The following is a 20262-nucleotide window of genomic DNA, read 5'->3' as shown; positions in this document are numbered from 1 at the left end:
GTTAAGTTTTCAGACACCTTTGTGCTTTCTTCCATGCTGCCCCTCACATTTGGGAGGAGCTCCTCATAAATCTCCACACGTCTATCTCATTATCCTCCTGCAGTTCCCTCCTTAAAATTCTTCTTTTGCATCATGACTATAAAAGAAATTGGCATGCTGATACCACTGCCTGTCATGTTGACCAACACTGTCTCGTTGTTTCCTTGTACTTCCCTAACTGTATCCATCTGTTTTTCTGTTGTCTTACACTTAGATTATAAGCTCTTGAGGCAGGGACCTTCTTTTTGTTTTGTATTGTACAGAACCTAGCACAGTGGGGTTCTGGTCTGTGACTAGGGCTCCTAGGTGCTACCATAGTATAAATAATGAAGAAGAGATGGCAACAGGCAATAGTCATGTGGGCTGGGCAGTGCTGCAGGAAAGTAAAGAAAATAGAAAATAATTGACTCTGCTGAATGCAAGACTAGTGGGGTCATAAGGCCTGATATGAGAGCTGCTAGGCACCCACAGCTCCCATTGAGCTTTATCCCTTCTCAGCATCATGCCATTGGGTAATATTTTAATGGTTGTTTTCAAACTAATTGCAGTAAATGGGTGTTCAGCTATAGCATGAAAAAGAACCTTCACCATCAAACAGGGATCTTATGAGGAAACATCAGGGCACTTATGCTGCAGCGTAAAGGCTAGTGTGGGAAATTAATCAGAATTTACCATTTTCTGAGTAATTTTTCTGGTTGACAATCTAGCTACAGACTAGTCTGCAATTGCTTTTTGTTCACATGTGATTGCCTCTGTTGATCTAGTGATCTGTATCTCAGACAAAGACCACAAATTTAACCCTGGAAACCACTGAATTTTATACAGAGGCCAGTAGTATGCTCTGCTGCACAAGTAGCAGTACATTGTGTCAGATGAGGGGAACGAACACAAACCTCTGGCAATGCTGTGATAAGAAGGCTCCTACCTCTCAGCCATCCAGTATAGAACAATACTAACACCCCCCATGTTGTTTCTCCTGTCGCCCTCCATTGAACCCCCCTTCCCCACATCCTTGCTGCCCACAGTGCAGGAGCACAGTGTGTGTCCCAGGGCTTATCCCTCAGAATGCAGATCAGAGGGAGCATAGCAAATGCAGTTGTGTGGGAGCTGCAAGAGTGGCAATAGGATATAACCAAAGAAAAGGCCATTTTTCTCCTCCCCCAAATGTAGAAGCATATTTAAATTAACTAGCAGACAGGGCATACCAGGCATGGACATTGTCAGGCTTAACGTAATTAACAGGCAACTGCTTTTTCCACTCTCGGTTGTTAGAAGCTGCTGTCCTGGCTGTATCTATATGGGGTGAGCAGCTGAGTGCTTCTCTCCCTGGCAGCCAGTGAAGGCACTGTGCTTTGAGTGCCTGGCTTCTCCAGATGCACCCTGGTTCCCTTGGTCATTGAGCAGGAAGGAGAAAATGCAGGAAGCAAGCTGAGCAGACAGCACAGTGAACAGCCAACCATGCAAGAGAACAAAATCAGTTGCTTTAGAGCCATCAGCAATCCTCCTTCTCCCACCCCTAGTGGAATGTGGACTTTTATGAGGGATGAAGGAAACATGTTGAGGAGGGGGAAAACATGATCTTGGCTGATGGGTAGAGTAGAGGGTTAAGCGACCCCCTATGGACACTAGAGGGGAGGAAGTGGGCCTGCCACTTGCCTTTGCAGATGCTGCAGGGTAGTAGGCTTTGGTCATCCCCATTTCTTCTAGCAGAACTCAGGTAGAGAGGAGCCAGGGCCTGTTGGTTGTAGGGTTTGGTTTTGGCATCAGAAGGGTTGGATGAGCATCTGAACTGATCCTGCACTGACCCTATGTTCATTTCTGGGAGGAGGGGGAGAGGTTAATATGTATTTTTGCTTTTGTCAGCATGGCCATACACATATTTTTATAATGCTAAGGCTGCTTTTGTGCATGCTCCCTCATCTGGTTTTGTAATACTTGATTACAGTGATAAGGTACACTACATGGATCAGGACTTCTAGTGTGAAAGTTTATCTGTGCATTGAATTGCATGCCATTCAACTTAACATGGAAGGACAAAGTGCTCTGTTGACCCTGCCATGATTTTATTTCTAGAGACACCAAATATTCAAACCTGATGCTAGACTAGTAAGCCACCCCGTCTAGTAAGGAATAAGTGGGTTATTGGCTCTTCCTGGTTCAACTATGTTTCTTATGTTTGTTCCTTTTGTATTTTTGTCACAATTTTCTTGGATTCTTAACCAGCAGGAGCAGTCAAGGGAGTAGGTCTGTAGAATCGTTAACCACTCCTCCTTCAGACAACCAAAAGGAATCAACATGAGAGACTCTTCTGACTCTCTACCACCTGAACCTGCTTACCCCTACAGCCTTCTTACCTGGGAGAGATCAGAGATGGATCTTTGATCCATACTGTTCAACTATTAGGCCATTTGGCTGGCCCATAGCTTTTTATGCTGCAGTATATAGTGTGAAGTGCCTCTGAGTGACATTGAAGAGCTCTGTTTTGTCTTAGCTTTACGTTTAAAATAAACAAACATTTACTAAGTTTTCCTACAATTGGGAAACAGGTGTTAAATATTAAAGTTGTTAATGATGGAAAACACTGATATGTTTAATAATAAGGAAGTGGTGGAACTCTTGAGGCAATGTCTAGTATAATATGTTGCATGTTTACTGAAATTGAATGGAAGGTGATTTGGCAGGGGAAAATGCCTTAAGAATTTTTATTTTCTCTAGTATGGTATTACCAATCTGGGACAGGACAGTTTACCTGTTTTTAGCAAGCAGAGAAAACTGACCCTTCACAGTTTATGTTCTGGACCTTTCTAACTTTTTCCAAGACAGCCCCAGTTCAGTTAATTGTATGTTATAGTCAACTTTATCTTAGTGCTATGGGAGTTGAGTGCTCGGCCCCTTTCAGGATTAGGCCGTTTATTTGAGATCAACTAAAGCAAAGTATTGTAGCATTGTGTATTAAACCTGATTTTAATCAAGATGTTGAAAGTGGCAGACACATTAAGGCTAAAACCTAAGAGGACCAGACCAAATTGATATTTGGCTTTCCATAAAATCCAGGCAGCGTATACACAAGAACAGTACAACAGCTTTAGCAGCACGAGCTTTGGGTAGGAATTCTTCAGATTGGAGAAATGTATGCCAAGAAACAATTTTATCATTTTCAGGGGCTCTTTTTCCTGTAGGTGAAGATAGATGTAAATTTAAATATTGGTATAGAATGGTCTAGACATCAAATTTGTAGTTAAAAGCTGTTGCTAGGGCACAAAGTATTTTCTTGATGCAGTTTTAGAAACTCACATGGTGTTGGCTGCTTAGACACTATTTAAAATTTAAGGATTTTTTGAAGAAAATCATGATTAGTGAACCTTTTGCTGTTGACCACTAAAAGAAAGACATAGCAACTGTGACACATTAGTTGTACAAGAAGAAGAAATACTGTTTGTTTAGTCATTTGGTTACACATGGAACAGGAAAGTGCAGATGACTGAAGGAAGGGAATTGTTGGTGTTTAGTCTGAAATGGTTGGTGGGCTTAGCACGATGAAAGCACAGCTTATCCTGATCTGCCTAAGATTAAGCAATACTTTATACACAATGTACCATAAGCACCAGACAGGAAGCACTACATAAAATTTGTCATTGTTTCTTATTGCGTATACAATGGGGAAGAAATCTCTTCACTAAGAATGGCCATCATTCACAGATTTCACTATGCTGAGGAATAATGGAGGTTACAGTTCATTCATGCAATAGCTGTCCCATCATTATTTAAGAAATGCTTTGTGAAGGACTTTCTTTTGCAATACAACTGACATTTATAGACATTTTATAGTCATGTATTCAATGGTTTAAAAACCTGGGAACTGTAGTTTATTTTCACTCAGGGAAAATTTTCACAGCTGGCTGAATTTCTTTCAACAATAATTAAGAAACTCTAATGTACTAGAGCATATAAAATATTAATTTAATTGAATGAGACAGGGACTAGACCTTACATCTGTTCTTGCACTGAAGATTAAACAAAGACTGGCTGTGATTTATAACTTAGTGGAACGTTCAGGGGTGGAAGAAATATATGAATGAATTAATGCTGGAGGCAGGTGGAAATCTAAATTTTCTCTGGATTCACTTTTAGACAGTGATAGCACTGTTTACAACTTGCCTTTCCCAAAAAGAATTGTGCTAGATACACAGAAAAAAATCATGCATCTGAGGAAGTGGGTATTCACCCACGAAAGCTCATGCTCCAAAACGTCTGTTAGTCTATAAGGTGCCACAGGACTCTTTGGTGCTTTTACAGATCCAGACTAACACGGCTACCCCTCTGATACTAGAAAAAAATCAGATAATCTTTAAAATCTTATTGATATGTGTAGCAAATATATTAAGAAGCTACACATAATTGAACAAAAACATCCTGCATGTTCATAGTGCCATGCCAAGCAAAATTCAAGAAGTAATTTGAAAGAAAATAAACTCATAGTAGGGCTGTCGATTAATCACAGTTAACTCATGCAATTAACTCAAAAAATAGTGATTAATGGCAGTTTTAATCGCACTGTTAAACAATAGAATACCAATAGAAATTTATTAAATATTCTGGATGTTTTTCTACATTTTCAAATATATTGATTTCAATTACAAACACAATACAGAGTGTAACCTGCTTATATTTATATTTTGATTACAAATATTTGCACTGTAAAAATGATAAACAAAAGAAATAGTATTTTTCAGTTCACCTCATACAAGTACTGTAGTGCAATCTCTTTATTGTGAAAATGCAACTTACAAATGTAGCATTATTTTTGTTACATAACAGCACTCAAAAACAAAGTGCCAAACTTTAGAGCTTACAAGTCCACTCACTCCTATTTCTTGTTCAAGTAATCACTAAGACAAACATATTTGTTTACATTTACAGGTGATAATGTTGTCCACTTATTTACAATATCCAGAAAGTGAGAACAGGCGTTCACATGGGACTTTTGTAGCTGGTATTGCAAGGTATTTACATGCCAGATATGCTAAACATTCGTATGCCCCTTCATGCTTCGGCCACCATTCCAGAGGACATGCTTCTATGCTGATGCTCATTTAAAAAAAAACAAGTGCTAATTACATTTGTAACTTAACTCCTTAAGGGAGAATTGTATGTCTCTAGCTCTGTTTTACCCACATTCTGCCATATATTTCCTGTTATAGCAGTCTCAGATGATGACTCAGAACATGTTGTTCATTTTAAGAAAACTTTCACTGCAGCTCTGACAAAACACAAAGAAGGTATCAATGTGAGGTTTCTAAAGATAGCTACAGCACTCAACCCAAGGTTTAACAATGTGAAGTGCCTTCCAAAATCAGAGGGATGAAGTGTGGACCAAACTTTCGGAAGTCTTAAAAGAGCAACACTCTGATGCAGAAACTACAACCTGAACCACCAGAAAAGAAAATCAACCTTCTGCTGGTGGCATCTGACTCAGATTATGAAAATAACATGCGTCAGTCTGAAGTGCTTTGGATTGTTATCGAGCAGACCTGTCATCAGCATGTCCTTTGGAATGGAAGGGACATATGAATCTTTAGCAGAGCTGCACTGTAAATATCTTGCTACACTGGCTGCTACAGTGCCATCAGAAGCATCCGTTCTCACTTTCAGGTGATGTGAACAAGAAGCAGGCAGCATTATCTCCTGCAAATGTCAACAAACTTGTTTGTCTGAGCGATTGGCTGAACAAGAACTAGAACTGAGTGGACCTGTACGTTACAGTTTTACCCTGTTATTTTTTTGAATGCCATTTTTGTACATAATTCTACATTTGTAAATTCAACTTTCATGATAGAAAGACTGCACTACAGTACTTGTATTGGGTGAATTAAAAAATACTATCTTGTTTTTACAATGCAAATATTTGTAATCAAACATATATAAAGTGAACACTGTACACTTTATTCTGTTGTAACTGAAATCAATATATTTGAAAATGTTGAAAACATTCAAAAATATTTAAATAGCGTGCTATTGTTTAACAGTGCGATTAAACATAATTAATTTTTTTAATCGTTTGACAGAAATAGCTATCAGCCATCCTGACCTATGTCAATTAGTGCCAAGATATGACAAGCTCTAAAAGCCCCTACATTATAATATAAATACCAAACTTCCGGCTGATCATCTAGTGTGCGCTGGCTATAATAGATTTGCCCATTTCACCCAAGCTGTTAACAAAACAACCCCCCAGCATTTATGTGCTTGCTTGAAGATTATAGTGTGGTATGTTTTGGGGACTGTGTGCTGAGCCCAGTGGCCAGCTAGGCTATGCTAAATTCTGACTAACCAGGCTCTAGCCTTCTATCTTTTGATCTCTAGCCCCTTTTGGATCCCTTCAAAAGGGGGCAGGCTAATTCAGAGAGAGCAGGGATTTAAAAATCTTAAATGACCAGAGGAGCTAGCAAATAGAGGAAGTATGAGAGGCAGTTTCACCTAACAAACAAACATACTCTAAACTTAGGCCAATAACCCACCCACTCCCCAAAAGAACAAAAACCATCACATCCTTCAAGAGTAAAAATAATGCAGGCAGAAGTCCAGCAGCAGAGTGTGCACTATCCAATTCATTGCACTGAATGCAGTGTGTGATATGTATGCATGCATGCATGCATGCATGCAATGCAAGCTGCTCACAGTCCTCAGACACAGTATAGGCTATTGAGACCAGAGTGGATGAACTGGAGACGCTAACTGAGACAGCTCCTCCTACATAGAGAAGACTTTCATGGACACAGTAGAGAGCAGTCCCACCCCCACTCTGATAGCCTCTGTGCTGCTAAGGAGGATGAAAGTCTCAGGGAAGGAGAGCATCAAGCTGGAGCAGAAGGCAACAATCCCATAGCTGGGACCTTTCTACAACTGATGTCTTGGTATCCTCTTGCATTGAGGAACCTTTCCTGAGGAGGGAACCCTAGTTACTAGGAAGAGCCAGATACTAGTAATGGGAGAGTCAATTATTAGAAATATAAATAGTTGGGTTTGTGATGACCAGGAGAACCACATGGTAAATTGCCTGCCAGGTGCAAAGTTTGCAGGTCTCACAAAACATCTAAACAGACTTATGTGCAGTGCTGGGGAGAAGCTGGTGATTGTGGTACGTGAAGGTACCAATGACATAGGGAAAGGTAGGAGAGAGGTGATGGAAGCCAAATTTAGGCTGCGAGCTAAGAATAAAGTCCAGGATCTGCATGGTAACAGTCTCTGAAATGGTTCCAGTTCTATACTCACTACCAGGAAGATACAGAACTGGGGGGCGGGGGCAGGGAGGATCTCAATGTGTGGATCAGATAATGGCATAGGAAGAAGGGTTTTAGGTTTACTAGGAACTGGGGAACCTTTTGGGAAAGAAGGAGCTTATATAAGAAGCATGGGCTCCCTCTAAACCAAAATGGAACCCGACTGTTACCATGTAACATAAAAAAAAAATCCTTTACATTCTTTTTAAACTACAGGCTGAGGGAAAGCTGATCGGTATGGCAGAGCACAAAATTCAGGCAGAAACATCACTTAGGCATCAGTTTATTAAAGAGGAACCTCTATATTCTAGTGTAGTAGATAGGAGAGAAATTGGTAAAGTAAAGTACAGGCAGGAGCAGTCAAATGTAAGATTCCTATTTAAATATAACATAGGAAGGCCAGTAACTTAATATTGACACAATGTACACATGCTTGTACACAAATGCTGGAAGGCTAGTCTACCCATCTTACTATTTAGAGTAACTTGCATTAAAGGAGGATATTGATATAATACGCATCACAGAAACTTTGTGGAATGAGGGTTATTAATAGGACACAGTAATACCATCATACAAAATATATAGGAATGAGAAAGTGTGTCACACTTTCACTATATGTGAAAGAAAGCATGGAGTCAAATAAAGTAAAAATCTTAAATGAATCAAGCTGTACCACAGAATTTCTATGGACAGAAATTTCATGCTTGAACAATAAGAGGATAGCAATAGCAATTTACTACCAACCACTTGACCAGCATGGTGATGGTGAAATGCTTAGGGAGATTAAAGAGACTACAAAGGCAGAAAAAACAGTAATAACGGGGGTGGTTCAACTATCTCCACATTGGGTACACACAGGGGTACTGAGAGCCACTGAACCAAACTGTAAACCCTGTATATGATGGAAACCACTTCAAGTCGGGGGGTATAGCAGTAGCACTCCCAGTTCCAACATATATGGGTACATGTCACCTCAGGATGGGATGCAGAGTAAAAGTTCTAGACATTACTAGATAAATGACTGCTTCTTGGAGCAGTTAGTCCTGGAACCCACCAGGGGAGAGGCAATTTCTGATTTAGTCCTAAGTGAAGCACAGGATCTGGTCCAAAAGGTGCATATAGCTGAGCCACTCAGTAATAGCAACCATAATGTAATTAAATTTAACACTCTCATAGGGGAAAGAATGCAAAAAGAAACCTACCACAACAGTATTTAACGTCAAAAAGTGGAACTATACAAAAATGAGGAAGCTAGTTAAATGGAAATTAAAAGGAACAGTCACACGAGTGAAATGCCTTCAAACCACCATAATAGAACACTGAAACCACCATAATAGAGGCTGAAACTCAATGTATACTCCAAATTAAAAAAAAACAACAAAACAAACAAACAATAGTAAGAGAACCACAACAGTGCCACCATGGCTAAACAGCAGCCTACAAGAGGAAGTTAAAGGCAAAAAATCGGAAGTCAAATCCTTCTGAGGAAAATAGAAAGGAGCATAAACTCTGGCAAGTTAGTTAGGTATAGGAAATATAAGGCAGGCCAAGAAAGAATTTGAAGAGCAACTAGCTAAGGACACAAAACCTACTTTCTTTAAGGACATCAGAAGCAGGAAGTCTGCCAGTCAGTGGGGGCCACTGGATGACTGAGGTGCTAAAGGAACACTCCAGGAAGACAAGACTGTGTTGGAGAAACTAAATGAATTCTTTGCATCCTTCTTGAATATGGGGGAGATCCACACACCTGAGCCTCTCTTATTAGGTGACAAATCTGAGGAACTATTCCAGATAGAGGTGTCCGTAGAGAAGGTTTTGGAACAAACCGATAAATTAAAACAGTATTTTTTGACCAGACGGTATTCACCCAAGAGTTCAGAAGGAACTCAAACATGAAACTGCAGAACTACTAACGGACATGTAACCTATCGCTTAATGAAATCAGACTCTGTACCAGGAGAGTAGGTAATGTAACACTGATTTAAATTAAAAAAAAAAAAAAAAAAAAAGACGGTCCCAGAGGTTACCTGGTAATTACAAGCTGGTAAGCCAAATTTCAGTACTAGGAAAATTGGCAGAAACAAAATTATCAGACACATAGATGAACACAAATTGTTGGGGAGGAGCCAACATGCTTTTGTAAAGGGAAATCAATCATTCCTCACCAATCTATTAAACTACTTTGAGGGAGTCAACAACCATTGATCCAGTGGATATAGTCTATTTGGATGTTCAGAAAGCTTTTTACAAGATCCCTCACCAAAGCAAAACTAAGCAGTCATGCAGTAAGAGGGAAGGTCCGCTCATAGATCAGTAATTAGTAAAAAAGATAAGAAACAGAGTAGGAATAAATGCCAGTTTTCACAATGAAGTGAGAGAAACATTTTCATACATGACCTGAAAAAAAGGGGTGAACAGTGGCAACATTTGTAGATGATACAAAGTTACTCAGGATAGTTAAGTCTTACGCTAACTGCAAAGAATTACAGAGATCTCACAAAACTGGGTGACAAAGAGGCAGATGAAATTCAGTGTTGATACGTGCAAAGTAATGCACATTGGAAAACAAAATCCCAACAATACGTATGAAAAGTTAGATCTTGGAGTCATAGTTCTCTGAAAACATCCACTCAATGTGCAGCAGCAGTCAAAAAAGCTAACGATGTTAGAAACAATTAAGAAAGAGGGATAATAAAACAGAAAATCTGGTAATGCAATCTTGGATAGTGTGTGCAGTTCTGGTTGCCCTATTTCAAAAGAAGATATTAGAATTGGAAAAGGTACAGATAAGGGCAACAAAAATGATTTGGGGGTATAGCACAGCTTCCATACCAGGAGAGATTAACGGATGACTAAGGGTGGACATGATAGAAGTCTATAAAATCATGAATGGTGTGGAGAAAGTGACTAACGATGCATTGTTTAGGCCATCACATACCACAAGTACTAGGCGAAATTATTACTCAGAAGGTTTAAAACCAATCTAAGAAACAACACCACACTGGTAACCCGTGGAATTCATTGCCAGGGAATGTTGTGAAGGCCAAAAAATGTAACTGGGTTCAAAAAGAATTAGATAAGCTCTTGGAGGTTAGGTCTATCAAAGGCTATTAACTAAACTGGGCATGTAAGCAACCCCATGTTCCGAGTGTCCTTAAACCTCAAACTGCCAGGAACTGAGACTGGACAAGAGGATGGATCACTTGAAATTGCTCTGTTCTGTTCATTCCCTCTGAAGCATCTAGCACTAGCCACTGTCAGAGACAGGATACTAGGACAGATGGACAATTGGTTGGATTGAGAATGGCCACACTTATTAAGTTCAAGAATCAATCTGGGAGAATTTGGAGAAAAACAACAAAAATGTTTAAGTACTAGAGAAATTGTTTTATGTAGAAAGATTAAATGTGGCTTGGTTAAGTAAGGACTCTTGAGCAGAATACAATAACTGTTCACAAGTATTTGAAGGGTGTAAACAAAGACAAGTACTTTAGGGTTTTAAAATAGGTGTGTAATTAGGGGTAACGTGTTTGAAATGTTAAAAAATGAAGACTGAATAAGAGGAGAAAAACTGACAGAGAGTACTATTAGACTGTGAAATAGCCTCTCTCAAGCAAAGTGGTGGAAGGACTAGAAATTTAGACAAAGCACTACGCAATGTACCATAGGGAACAATTCTTATTAGCAGGAGATAGACGAGATGGGCCAACAGAGTTTTTCCTCTCTCATTTCTATTATTTGTAGGGGAGCAGGTATGACCGAACATTATACATTACAATAATTGCAAAATGTTATATTTGGTCTAACATGTAGCAGTTGTTAAATTTTATCTTTTCTTTTTCTTTTAAAGGCCTTTTCCTTATCTTAGGCTTGATGCTGTACCCTGCAGGCTGGGGCTGCCAGAAGGCAATAAGCTATTGTGGACATTATGCTTCTGCTTATAAACTAGGAGACTGCTCATTGGGCTGGGCCTTCTACACAGCTATCGGTGGCACTGGTCTGACATTCATCTGTGCCGTCTTCTCAGCGCAAGCAGAAATTGCCACATCTAGTGACAAAGTGCAAGAAGAAATTGAAGAGGGGAAAAACCTTATCTGCCTCCTTTAAATAGAATGGAAAAAAGATCAATCGGTATCTATTTTGCTTTTAAATGATTTGATAAAAGGATCCATATCCTGTGATTTAGCCTTATGCAGTCTAGCCTTGAACTACTGAAGCAACATTCTATCACTTGCTGGGCGATGAGGACCAGAGAAAGGAGGATCTCAAGCAAAAAGAGTGTACATATGTGGGAATTTTTGGTGCGACTACATTGTCAGGACTCAGCAGAATATACAACTTGAGAGCGAGGTGGGGGAGTGTATGTAGTGAACAAACGTAAGATGCCTGACAATTTCTGATTTGATCAGATTGCATTCTCCACTTTGGTCACTTTGAAGGATCTGCATTAAAATAATAAAAGCCAGCACATTTCTACTATGTACAGGACTAGCCTATTTAATTAGGTTTTGTTTTCAAGGGCTTCAATCACTTGTGAACATGTTACTGCCATCTGGTTTGGTACTATAGTCAATATTGTGGTGCTTGTTGATGAGTTTTAAAATTACTTAAAGCACAACTTGGTTGTTTTTTTGTTTTTGATAATTAAATGCATGACAAAGAACAGGGTTGACATTAAGACCTTTCTAAAAGTGGTATAAACTGTAAAGAAATTGAGGCGGGGGCTCATATTATTTAGTTTGTTCTGGCATGAAATATCAGTAACAAGTGGTAGCTACATTATATTTTAGCAGCTGGATTTGAAGTTAAATTATTTTTGTTTCATAGCAGAGCCAGGGGAACTGTTGTTACGCTGGAGTTTACCTATATAAAATAAAAACAGTAGAAGTAATGCCTTAGTATCTAAATGTGTGAAACACTGAACCCTTGGATACAAAAATGGTGTCTTTGCTAGAAATCCCAGGAAGCCTCAATATTTAGGAAAAACACTATATTCTCTCTGCAGCAAAATTGACAGGGTTATTTTGTGAATGCCAACAAGTGTTGACTTGACAGTGCCTCACTCTTCAGTAAAAATATGAACTCTATGTTGGGTTTACAGTTACAATATTTCTCTGGTTGCCAAAAGAAACCTCATTCTCAGTCCACAGGCCAGTGTCTTGTGTCTCAGAGCCAGTTTAGTCTGTAATAGATGTTCACCCTACAGGAGGCAATGCCAAATTCTAAATGTTTGTGGGAAAACCTTTTCCCACTCTTTTTAACCACATTTGGTATGGACCCATTTCCAGCACATCAGCAGAAGCAGAAATATGACTTGCCACGAGTGACATTCCTTTCCAAAACGCGTTCAGTTCAGTCATATTACTTGGGTTGTTTCTCCAGTTACTGGAATTATCCTTGAGAGCAGATAAAAGGATATTAGAAGAAAAAATACTGTACTGCCTTGGGGATGCATGAGCACAATTGAGGGTTTAATAGATAACTATTCACTTGACAGTTGATTGGAAATTTTAATTTTAAAACTGTTTATTTCATGGTGGTGGTGAAATACTAGCAGGCACTGAAGGCTGAGCCTATTGTTAAAAAGCTACACAGAACCACCAGAGGTGTCCGCAAGTTTATCCATTTGTTAAAAATCAAATAACTTCTGCAGACAGAGAATATGATAAGCCTCTGGATTACATGAGTTATTTATTGTAGAGAACAGCAAATTAGTATTGAAATGTGTGAAGGTTTTGTGTTCTTATTTTTGCTGCATCTCTCCTGACCTAGAGCTGAGGGAAATGCAGCTTGCATTAACTATGCACAGTCTTACTAATGTTAGACCAGTAAATGTAAAAGGTTTCTTTGGAGCACATGTGGTCCCTATGCTTTTTGAATTCTTTATCTGCTCCTGTGAAGTCTCCTTCCCAGGACCACTTCTTCAGAAATTATCAATCTGTGTGAGAGATTCTAGTGAGGGTCCAGGCTTCAACTCTAAAGTTTTAAAAAGACAATGTATCTCTAATCAGTTAAATCAATTAATTTTCTTTTTAAAGTGGAATAATTTTGTTCTGGTCTGTTCCTGATAAACCAGACCTGTTACTTTGGACCTATTAAATTGATAGGTTGTAGTAGTGCTCCAGAATCAATGTGCTGGAGTAGCGGCCCCTGGAGTGCCATTTGTGAAGTGTCAGTGTCCCTGTTTCTCTGTAAATACAAATCCAAGCCCCCTACACAGCCGTGCTGCTGCCACCTCTGTTCTGTGCACATTCCCAATGTCAGGGCAGTATGATGTGGAGGGTGTTATGCTAGCCACAGGGCAAAACTGCCCCTTGGTAATATTTATAATTTTCTTTTTCACCACTGCATTGTGAGAACGTAGCCTTTCCTCTTGTTAACCCAGAATTCACACTTGAGAACCCCGTGTTTCCCCCCCCCCAATCCCATTGCACTCTTTTACAAGATTTTAAAACGGGTAACTCAGCTTTATTTTATGTTAAATATTGAAAAGAAAACTATGGGCTGGAACCATTTATGTCAAGTGTCTGCACAGAGCAAGTTTTCTTTTTAAACAAATTATAACCACTTGCAAAAATTGGTGAGTTAGGGCAAAATTGTAGCCACAGCATCATAATGTGTCTTATTTGAAACTGTGCACCTTTGAAATGTTTCCTTGTACATACAAAGTATACCTTACAAAGCACACACTCCAAATTTTCAACCATATTATTTGTATGTGGCTGAATTCTATAAAAAAAACCTGTAAGAACCCTCCCCCTCATTGAATACAGATGCAAAGTTATGGCTTGTTCTACAGCTGCTACTACTTTAGAGGGCCCCTTCCCCCTGCATTGGAACAATGCAATACAGGCTGGGGCACTAGAACAATTGTGATATAGAACTTTAACTAGAAGGGGGGGTCTTAAGGGCTGTGAACAACGCATGGAATTGGGGTGAAGATATATATATTTTCTAATGTAATTTGTTTTTCTTTGGGAAGAGCGTGTGCCAATTAAAAAAAAATCACTGCCACCAAATCATGACACTCTCAATATAGTGTCACAAATATGTTAAAAATCCAAGTACTATATTAATCAATGACAGATTACTGTTTTCAGAGGTGTAGTGCAATGCTTAACTGAACTGATTTGGACCATGCATGCTCCAGGTATTGTGTGACTTTAAAAAAAAAAACTGAACAGTGTATTATTAGGACATAACTATGTTAGGTCTTTACAGTGTTGAAAATATTAATGTTGGGTTTTATAGTACTGTGCATAAGAGATATTTGTTTTGCATGTGTTTTTCTGAATTTGTAAGGGAAGTGGACCAGCTTCTATTATTGTACTAATACAACATCAAACTGATCTAATCAACTCAACAGTTCATGCTCAGTGACTGGCATAGATGGAAGACATGGTAGAAAGAAACAAACCAAGACTCTTTGCTTGCTCAGGGTTCTGTTCTTCTAACAAGTGATCAGATGGCTTTATTATTACATACAGATTTTCTTAATGAGTTTTAAAATGTGACCCACTCATTAAGTTTGATGGCTACTGTTCCTGAATTTCAGTTCCATCAGAACAGTGGCCTTCGAGACTTTCTGTGAAAATCATTTGTCTTTTGTCAGCTTCTGGCATGTTTAATTAGTTTCATGATGGGCCATATAGCTTAACTGCTTCTTAATGTACATGTAGTGCTTTGCTTAGATGCAAGGAATGTTTCATGTTGCATTTAAAAAAAAACGATCTCGCTCACTCAAAATTGTAACATACTAACTTTGTAAATTTTTTTAAAGCTAGAAATGTTCTTTAAACAGCTGTGGTTTGATCACCTTTGTAAACATATATTCTGTAAAGTGCCATAGTTCTTTTTGGAGTATAGCATATTTAAATAGATATACACAAATTTGTGTGAGATGTGCAATAACAAGGTTGTTTTTTTAAAATATGATGTGCTTTAAAAAGGGGCTGCCGCGTGAAGCCTGGCTGGAATTTTGATTTTGGACAAATTTATTGCTACCTTGGAGTAATGCTATCGAATCTGTGGAGGAAATAGAACAACACTGATTGTAGTTTAAAGATTTATCTAAAAGCTCTTTTCTCGATTCATTTGAGATACTCAACTCTGGGTAATCCAGGCCTGATTTATTTATAGCTTTAATTCCAACAGTGAAGCTGCACACCTGCACCATAATCTAACAACTAGGAGTTGAAAAGCTCAGCAGTGCTTGATAATGTCTCTCAATGTGCTCTATAGACCAGTAGGCACTGCATCAACATTGCTACTAAGCTATTAGCTACAGTCTGGTTCTAGTACCATCTTTTTGCCTAACAAACATTTAAGCACCTCTCGGTCTGGGGGATTTCAAATAAATCATTTAAATTTTGTAATAATATTCAGTGTCAGAGTTTACCCAGTTTTAAATGCAGAAGTCAAATTTTCTTTGAAGCTAATAGTGGGGGAAGCCTGCTACAGCTAGAGTTATCATTGGCTCTGTGGTGAAGGCAGTGCCCCACCAACCAACTGGGCAGTAACGTGGGGCTTTAACTGTATATGATGCAAAACGCTGAACAGGAATGTTGGCTTGGGCCAATCACCTATCCATCATTTGTTTGTGCTACTGCTGTTGCTTGACCAGTGCTTTGTGTAATGTTTTTCAGCACTGACTAGGTACCCAGTAACGTCTGTTTTTATTATCTAAAGCTGACTTATAGTGGAATTTGTAAACTAAATTCTTATTAACACAGATCTGGACTATCTTAGTTTGAATGTGGTTGACCAAGGTGCATATATTAAGGGATTTATATTTACATTAGGAGAGAGATTTTGCAGTGATTGTGAGACTGTATTACCACTTACATATTGATCACTAAAGAGCTGATCTTAAATTGTAACAATCTTTTATACAAGTTGCATTAAAAGTAACTTTAATTAAATATAGCTCTAACACCTAATGTATCTGCAAGGTAAAACCAGTATGGTTTCTGTTGAGTGGTAGAAAAAGTAACAAAAATAGGTTTTAAGGCATGTGAAACTCTGACCAATTGTGTGTGTAATGCCTTTTACATATTATGATACTAAAGCACTTATTTTTTTCTCATCAATAAACTTCAACCCACTTTATAAAAGGAGGGTAAGTAGCAAAATCATTAGAACTGGCAACAGAATTCAGGCTTAATCATCCCTAATGTAGTGCTGCTGAACACAATGGCCACTTGTTAACAGTTTTCTGACTCTAAACACTTAGTGTAAAGGTTTTTAATTGCACTACCTTGTACTATCACTTATTTTAAACCAGTTGGGTCCATTTATTTACCTTTTCAGCCAGTTCTGGCTTGTCAAGTAAAATATTTCTAATTCTGCAACAACACAGGGCTCTCAAGCCTGAGGTTTAGCTCCTTAGAACCTGATGAATCTAGAACTGATAGCAAGGTAGCTCCCAACTCAGCAGAATCCCCTATTAGATATTACATTATCACTGTAAAGATGTTAAAGGATATTGATAACCATAGCTATGTCTGCTTCCTTTTTATGTTAATTTGAGAAACAAAACACCCCATGTCCCCAAAGTATTTCATCTGCTGACCGTACTAAAACTGTACAATGGCTTGATGTATGTAAATAAAAATATCTTTTTCAAAAGAGGTGGTATATAATTTTAACCTAAGCTTAGTGGAGGTGGAAAGTTGCAGTTCAGAGCCCTAAACTCCCTCAAAGGGTTGGTACTAAGATAAGATTTCATTATATATTTGAGTGCAAAATTAACTCTCTTGCCTGTGAAGCCATAGACTGGTGCTACCGTAACACACATTGGTGTCGGTCTCATTCCACCTATTGGACAAGCTGAACTTTATTATATACCTTTAAATAGGCTCATGATGTTCTGCCTGTTCATCTATCTGCACCTGAGATGGCATTGCAAACCCCTTGCTTTTTAAAAATATTAAAAGCCTGCCTGAGAAGTGACAGGGGGAGAAGGGTTTTGAAGATGTTGGTATTTACATGGCAAAGTAATTAAGTTAAAAAAAAACAACCACCTTTCATACTGCATGTTGAATACATGTGCCTTCAGAACAGTGGTCCCAGAGTGAACTTCACCTAACAGAAGTGTGACCAAATCCATGCTATAAATGCATGGCCATTAGCCACCTTTAGGAATACTCAGAGCCAGCAATGAGATGTAAATTCAGTTAGCCTGGCTGGGAAAGGTAGCAGAGAAGAGAAAAAGCCAGGTCAACCCAGCCAATTCCAGAACATGTAATTAAAATGAAAAGATGTAACACCTCCTTCCTTCCATTTTGAGCAAAGAATCATACATACCCCGTCTCATTTTTCCCTGAGAAACATCAAAAAGACATGCCATGGAGACAAGAGCCCTTCAACAAATGTTCCCAATTGCACTGCCAGTACCCAAGGCATGGGCCAAGAAGAACAACCGCAGATAAAGTGTGTCTGACAAGAATGCCAATGCATAGGTAATTCATACTCATTTCACTAGTCTGCTGTCAATTTTATTTATGTACCTTCTTAGCAGCTTCTGCTGCAAGGCTAAAAATTAACAGTTTCAAATTGCCAGACTCAGCTTAGCTGAGGATTCCAAGAGCAACAGTTGTTTTTGTGAGGAACAGTGGCAAATTCGCAAATGCATAAAGTGTTCTGAACCAGCTGATCACCATAACTGATACATCTCTATCCACCTATCTCTGGCAGTAAAACCCTCTACGCCAGAGACGCGCTTTCTGCAGCCCAGGGACAAATACCAATAGATTGAGTGCACAAGACAGTACAGAAGCTGTATTCCAACTCTTCTAGCTGTGGCCTCGATGGTCAGTCACTCCAGCACAATATCCAACTTCAATATCAAAAATTTGCATCTTATTTCCGTATTCAGGATGTGAATATTTCCTTAACTAACAGAAAACAGCAATATTATGCATAAAGAGCCCATAGGCAGAAGCCAGCACAAACATACAGAGACTGCTCTTGCCACTGTCATGTACATGAATTCCTTGCTTTTGCTTTAATAGCTGGTATTACAACATCCAGTAACATGGTTAAAGTACAATGAACACTTTACCATAACCTGTCATTACCTGAGGACAGGGGTATTATGAGAGAGGACATACTAAATGACTAACACAAAAGTAAGAAAATATGAAAAAGTTTTAACTAGTAACTGCCTGTGCGTCTATTAAGAATTGGCATGGGAACAGTTTTGTTCTGGAACAAAATTGAATGCTTGCAGAGCTATGCTTCCATAGACTTCAAATATTTCTCAGAAATGTCTCGTGATTTCCATTTCAGTGCCAATACATACCTAAGCTATTATCCCACTATTGAAGTAAAAGATGTGCACTTTTTCTTTTGTAAATTCATCTCATTTTTTCCCAGAGCAAAGACGTTCACCTATGTGCAGGGTCAGAAGTGTCTCAGACAGAAACCCTCACAAAAGCTAATACATGTTTTATTTATTATTGAAATTTAATTTTCTTTTTTACTTGTTGAAGGGAAACATTAAAAGAGACATATCTCCATTATATCTGTTCCATTCTGCCCTGTGTTTGATTTGTGAGTGGAATGTTTTCTGTTCAGGCTCGTTTATTTAGAGTCAAACTGCATTCACCTTAAGCCAGCTAGGACTGGTACACTGAAGAGTAAAACACGTATTAGGCTCCCATAAATCAGACACCTCCTCACCCCAATAAATGTTTTGAGAATTGACTACTCTTTTTTTTAAACAGACATTTAAACATTTCCTAATAACAATACACGTCCATGTGGTTGCCAGCAATAAACAAATAGTACTATGGAACTATTTTGACCATATTCTTCCTCAACAGCATTTAATAATAATGAAAACAGAATAAAGGCATAACTTAACTTTTTTAAAATCGCCCTTTAACTACCACAAAGATGAGCAAAATCCTAGGGAGAATTAGATCTAACAATAGGAAAACAAACCTAATAACTGAAACCATGTTTTATTTCACCACCATAATGCTCAACCACAGCAATCACTGAGCTGACAGATGTACTAACAATATTTTTATTTTTTGTTTGAAAATTAAGGCAAATATTGCACCATTTGCAAATCTAACCTACACACAGATAATGTGTAGTTAAAAATTCAGTTGTCTCTGCATCTCTCCAGAAAAAACGTTACAGCTGATGCCTCTTTACTGACAGACAGAGTGTGTGTGTGTGAGAGAGAAAAGGGTTGGTGGTGCTTTTCTAGGAAAAGACTACAGTGAATATAGCATAAAATTCTTTCCCAAGAAGGAAAGAGCTTTAAAGGGAAACTTGTCAATCTGTATTTATTTCTGAAACTCCATGTTTCCTGACAAAATATCCCTTACAATTTTTTAAAAGTCAAACCATGCAAACCATGCATCTGAAGAAGTGGGTTTTTTAACCACAAAAGCTTATGCCCAAATAAATCTGTTAGTCTTTAAGCTGCCACCGCCTCGTTTTTGTGGATACAGTCTAACATGGTTACCCCTCTGATACAAAAACTTTCCATGGTTTCAAATACATGTTTTTCTGTCTCTCTGCTATTTATTTCTAAGGGACTTAGTGAGCACCCAGTGTGCTCAGCCCCACCTTTCTTTCTCCTCCCCTATTCTCTGTGTACATGCCTTCCTGCTAGAATGACCAGATAGCAAGTGTGAAAAATCTGGACATGGTGGGGGGTAATAGGAACTTGTATAAGAAAAACACCCCAAAATCAGGACATCTGGTCACCATACTTCCCGCTGCCATTTTTTTCTAGTAAACCTCCTCAGGAGCAATGCATGAGAGTTATGTAATCATTCTAATCATGAGCAAGGAAGTGCAACTATATCATAACTGACTATACACAAAAGTGTGGGTTTTTTAGCCATTTTAATTATTACCTGTTGTATAATATACCCAAACTTTTTAGAGTTGAATGCGTCCCTTTAAAGAAGTTAATCTGCTG

General features: G+C 38.6%; 1 protein-coding gene across 3 annotated transcripts in view; it reads left to right on the top strand.

The window, feature by feature from the left end:
* Positions 1 to 19728, top strand: part of LHFPL2 (LHFPL tetraspan subfamily member 2) — a 235518-nt gene extending 215790 nt beyond the window's left edge. For all 3 annotated transcript variants that reach the window (XM_030566213.1, XM_030566214.1, XM_030566215.1), the window contains one exon: positions 11170 to 19728. In XM_030566213.1, coding sequence (XP_030422073.1) covers positions 11170 to 11426 — 257 coding nt within the window. In that variant the 3' untranslated portion in view covers positions 11427 to 19728. The remainder of the gene's footprint in view (positions 1 to 11169) is intronic.
* The last annotated feature ends 534 nt before the right edge of the window (positions 19729 to 20262 follow it).

The sequence above is a fragment of the Gopherus evgoodei genome, chromosome 6, assembly GCF_007399415.2.
Source record: "Gopherus evgoodei ecotype Sinaloan lineage chromosome 6, rGopEvg1_v1.p, whole genome shotgun sequence".
Classification (NCBI taxonomy): Eukaryota; Metazoa; Chordata; order Testudines; family Testudinidae; genus Gopherus; species Gopherus evgoodei.
The sequence above is the reverse complement of the archived record's forward strand: the minus strand, read 5'-3'. Positions and strand labels throughout refer to the sequence as shown.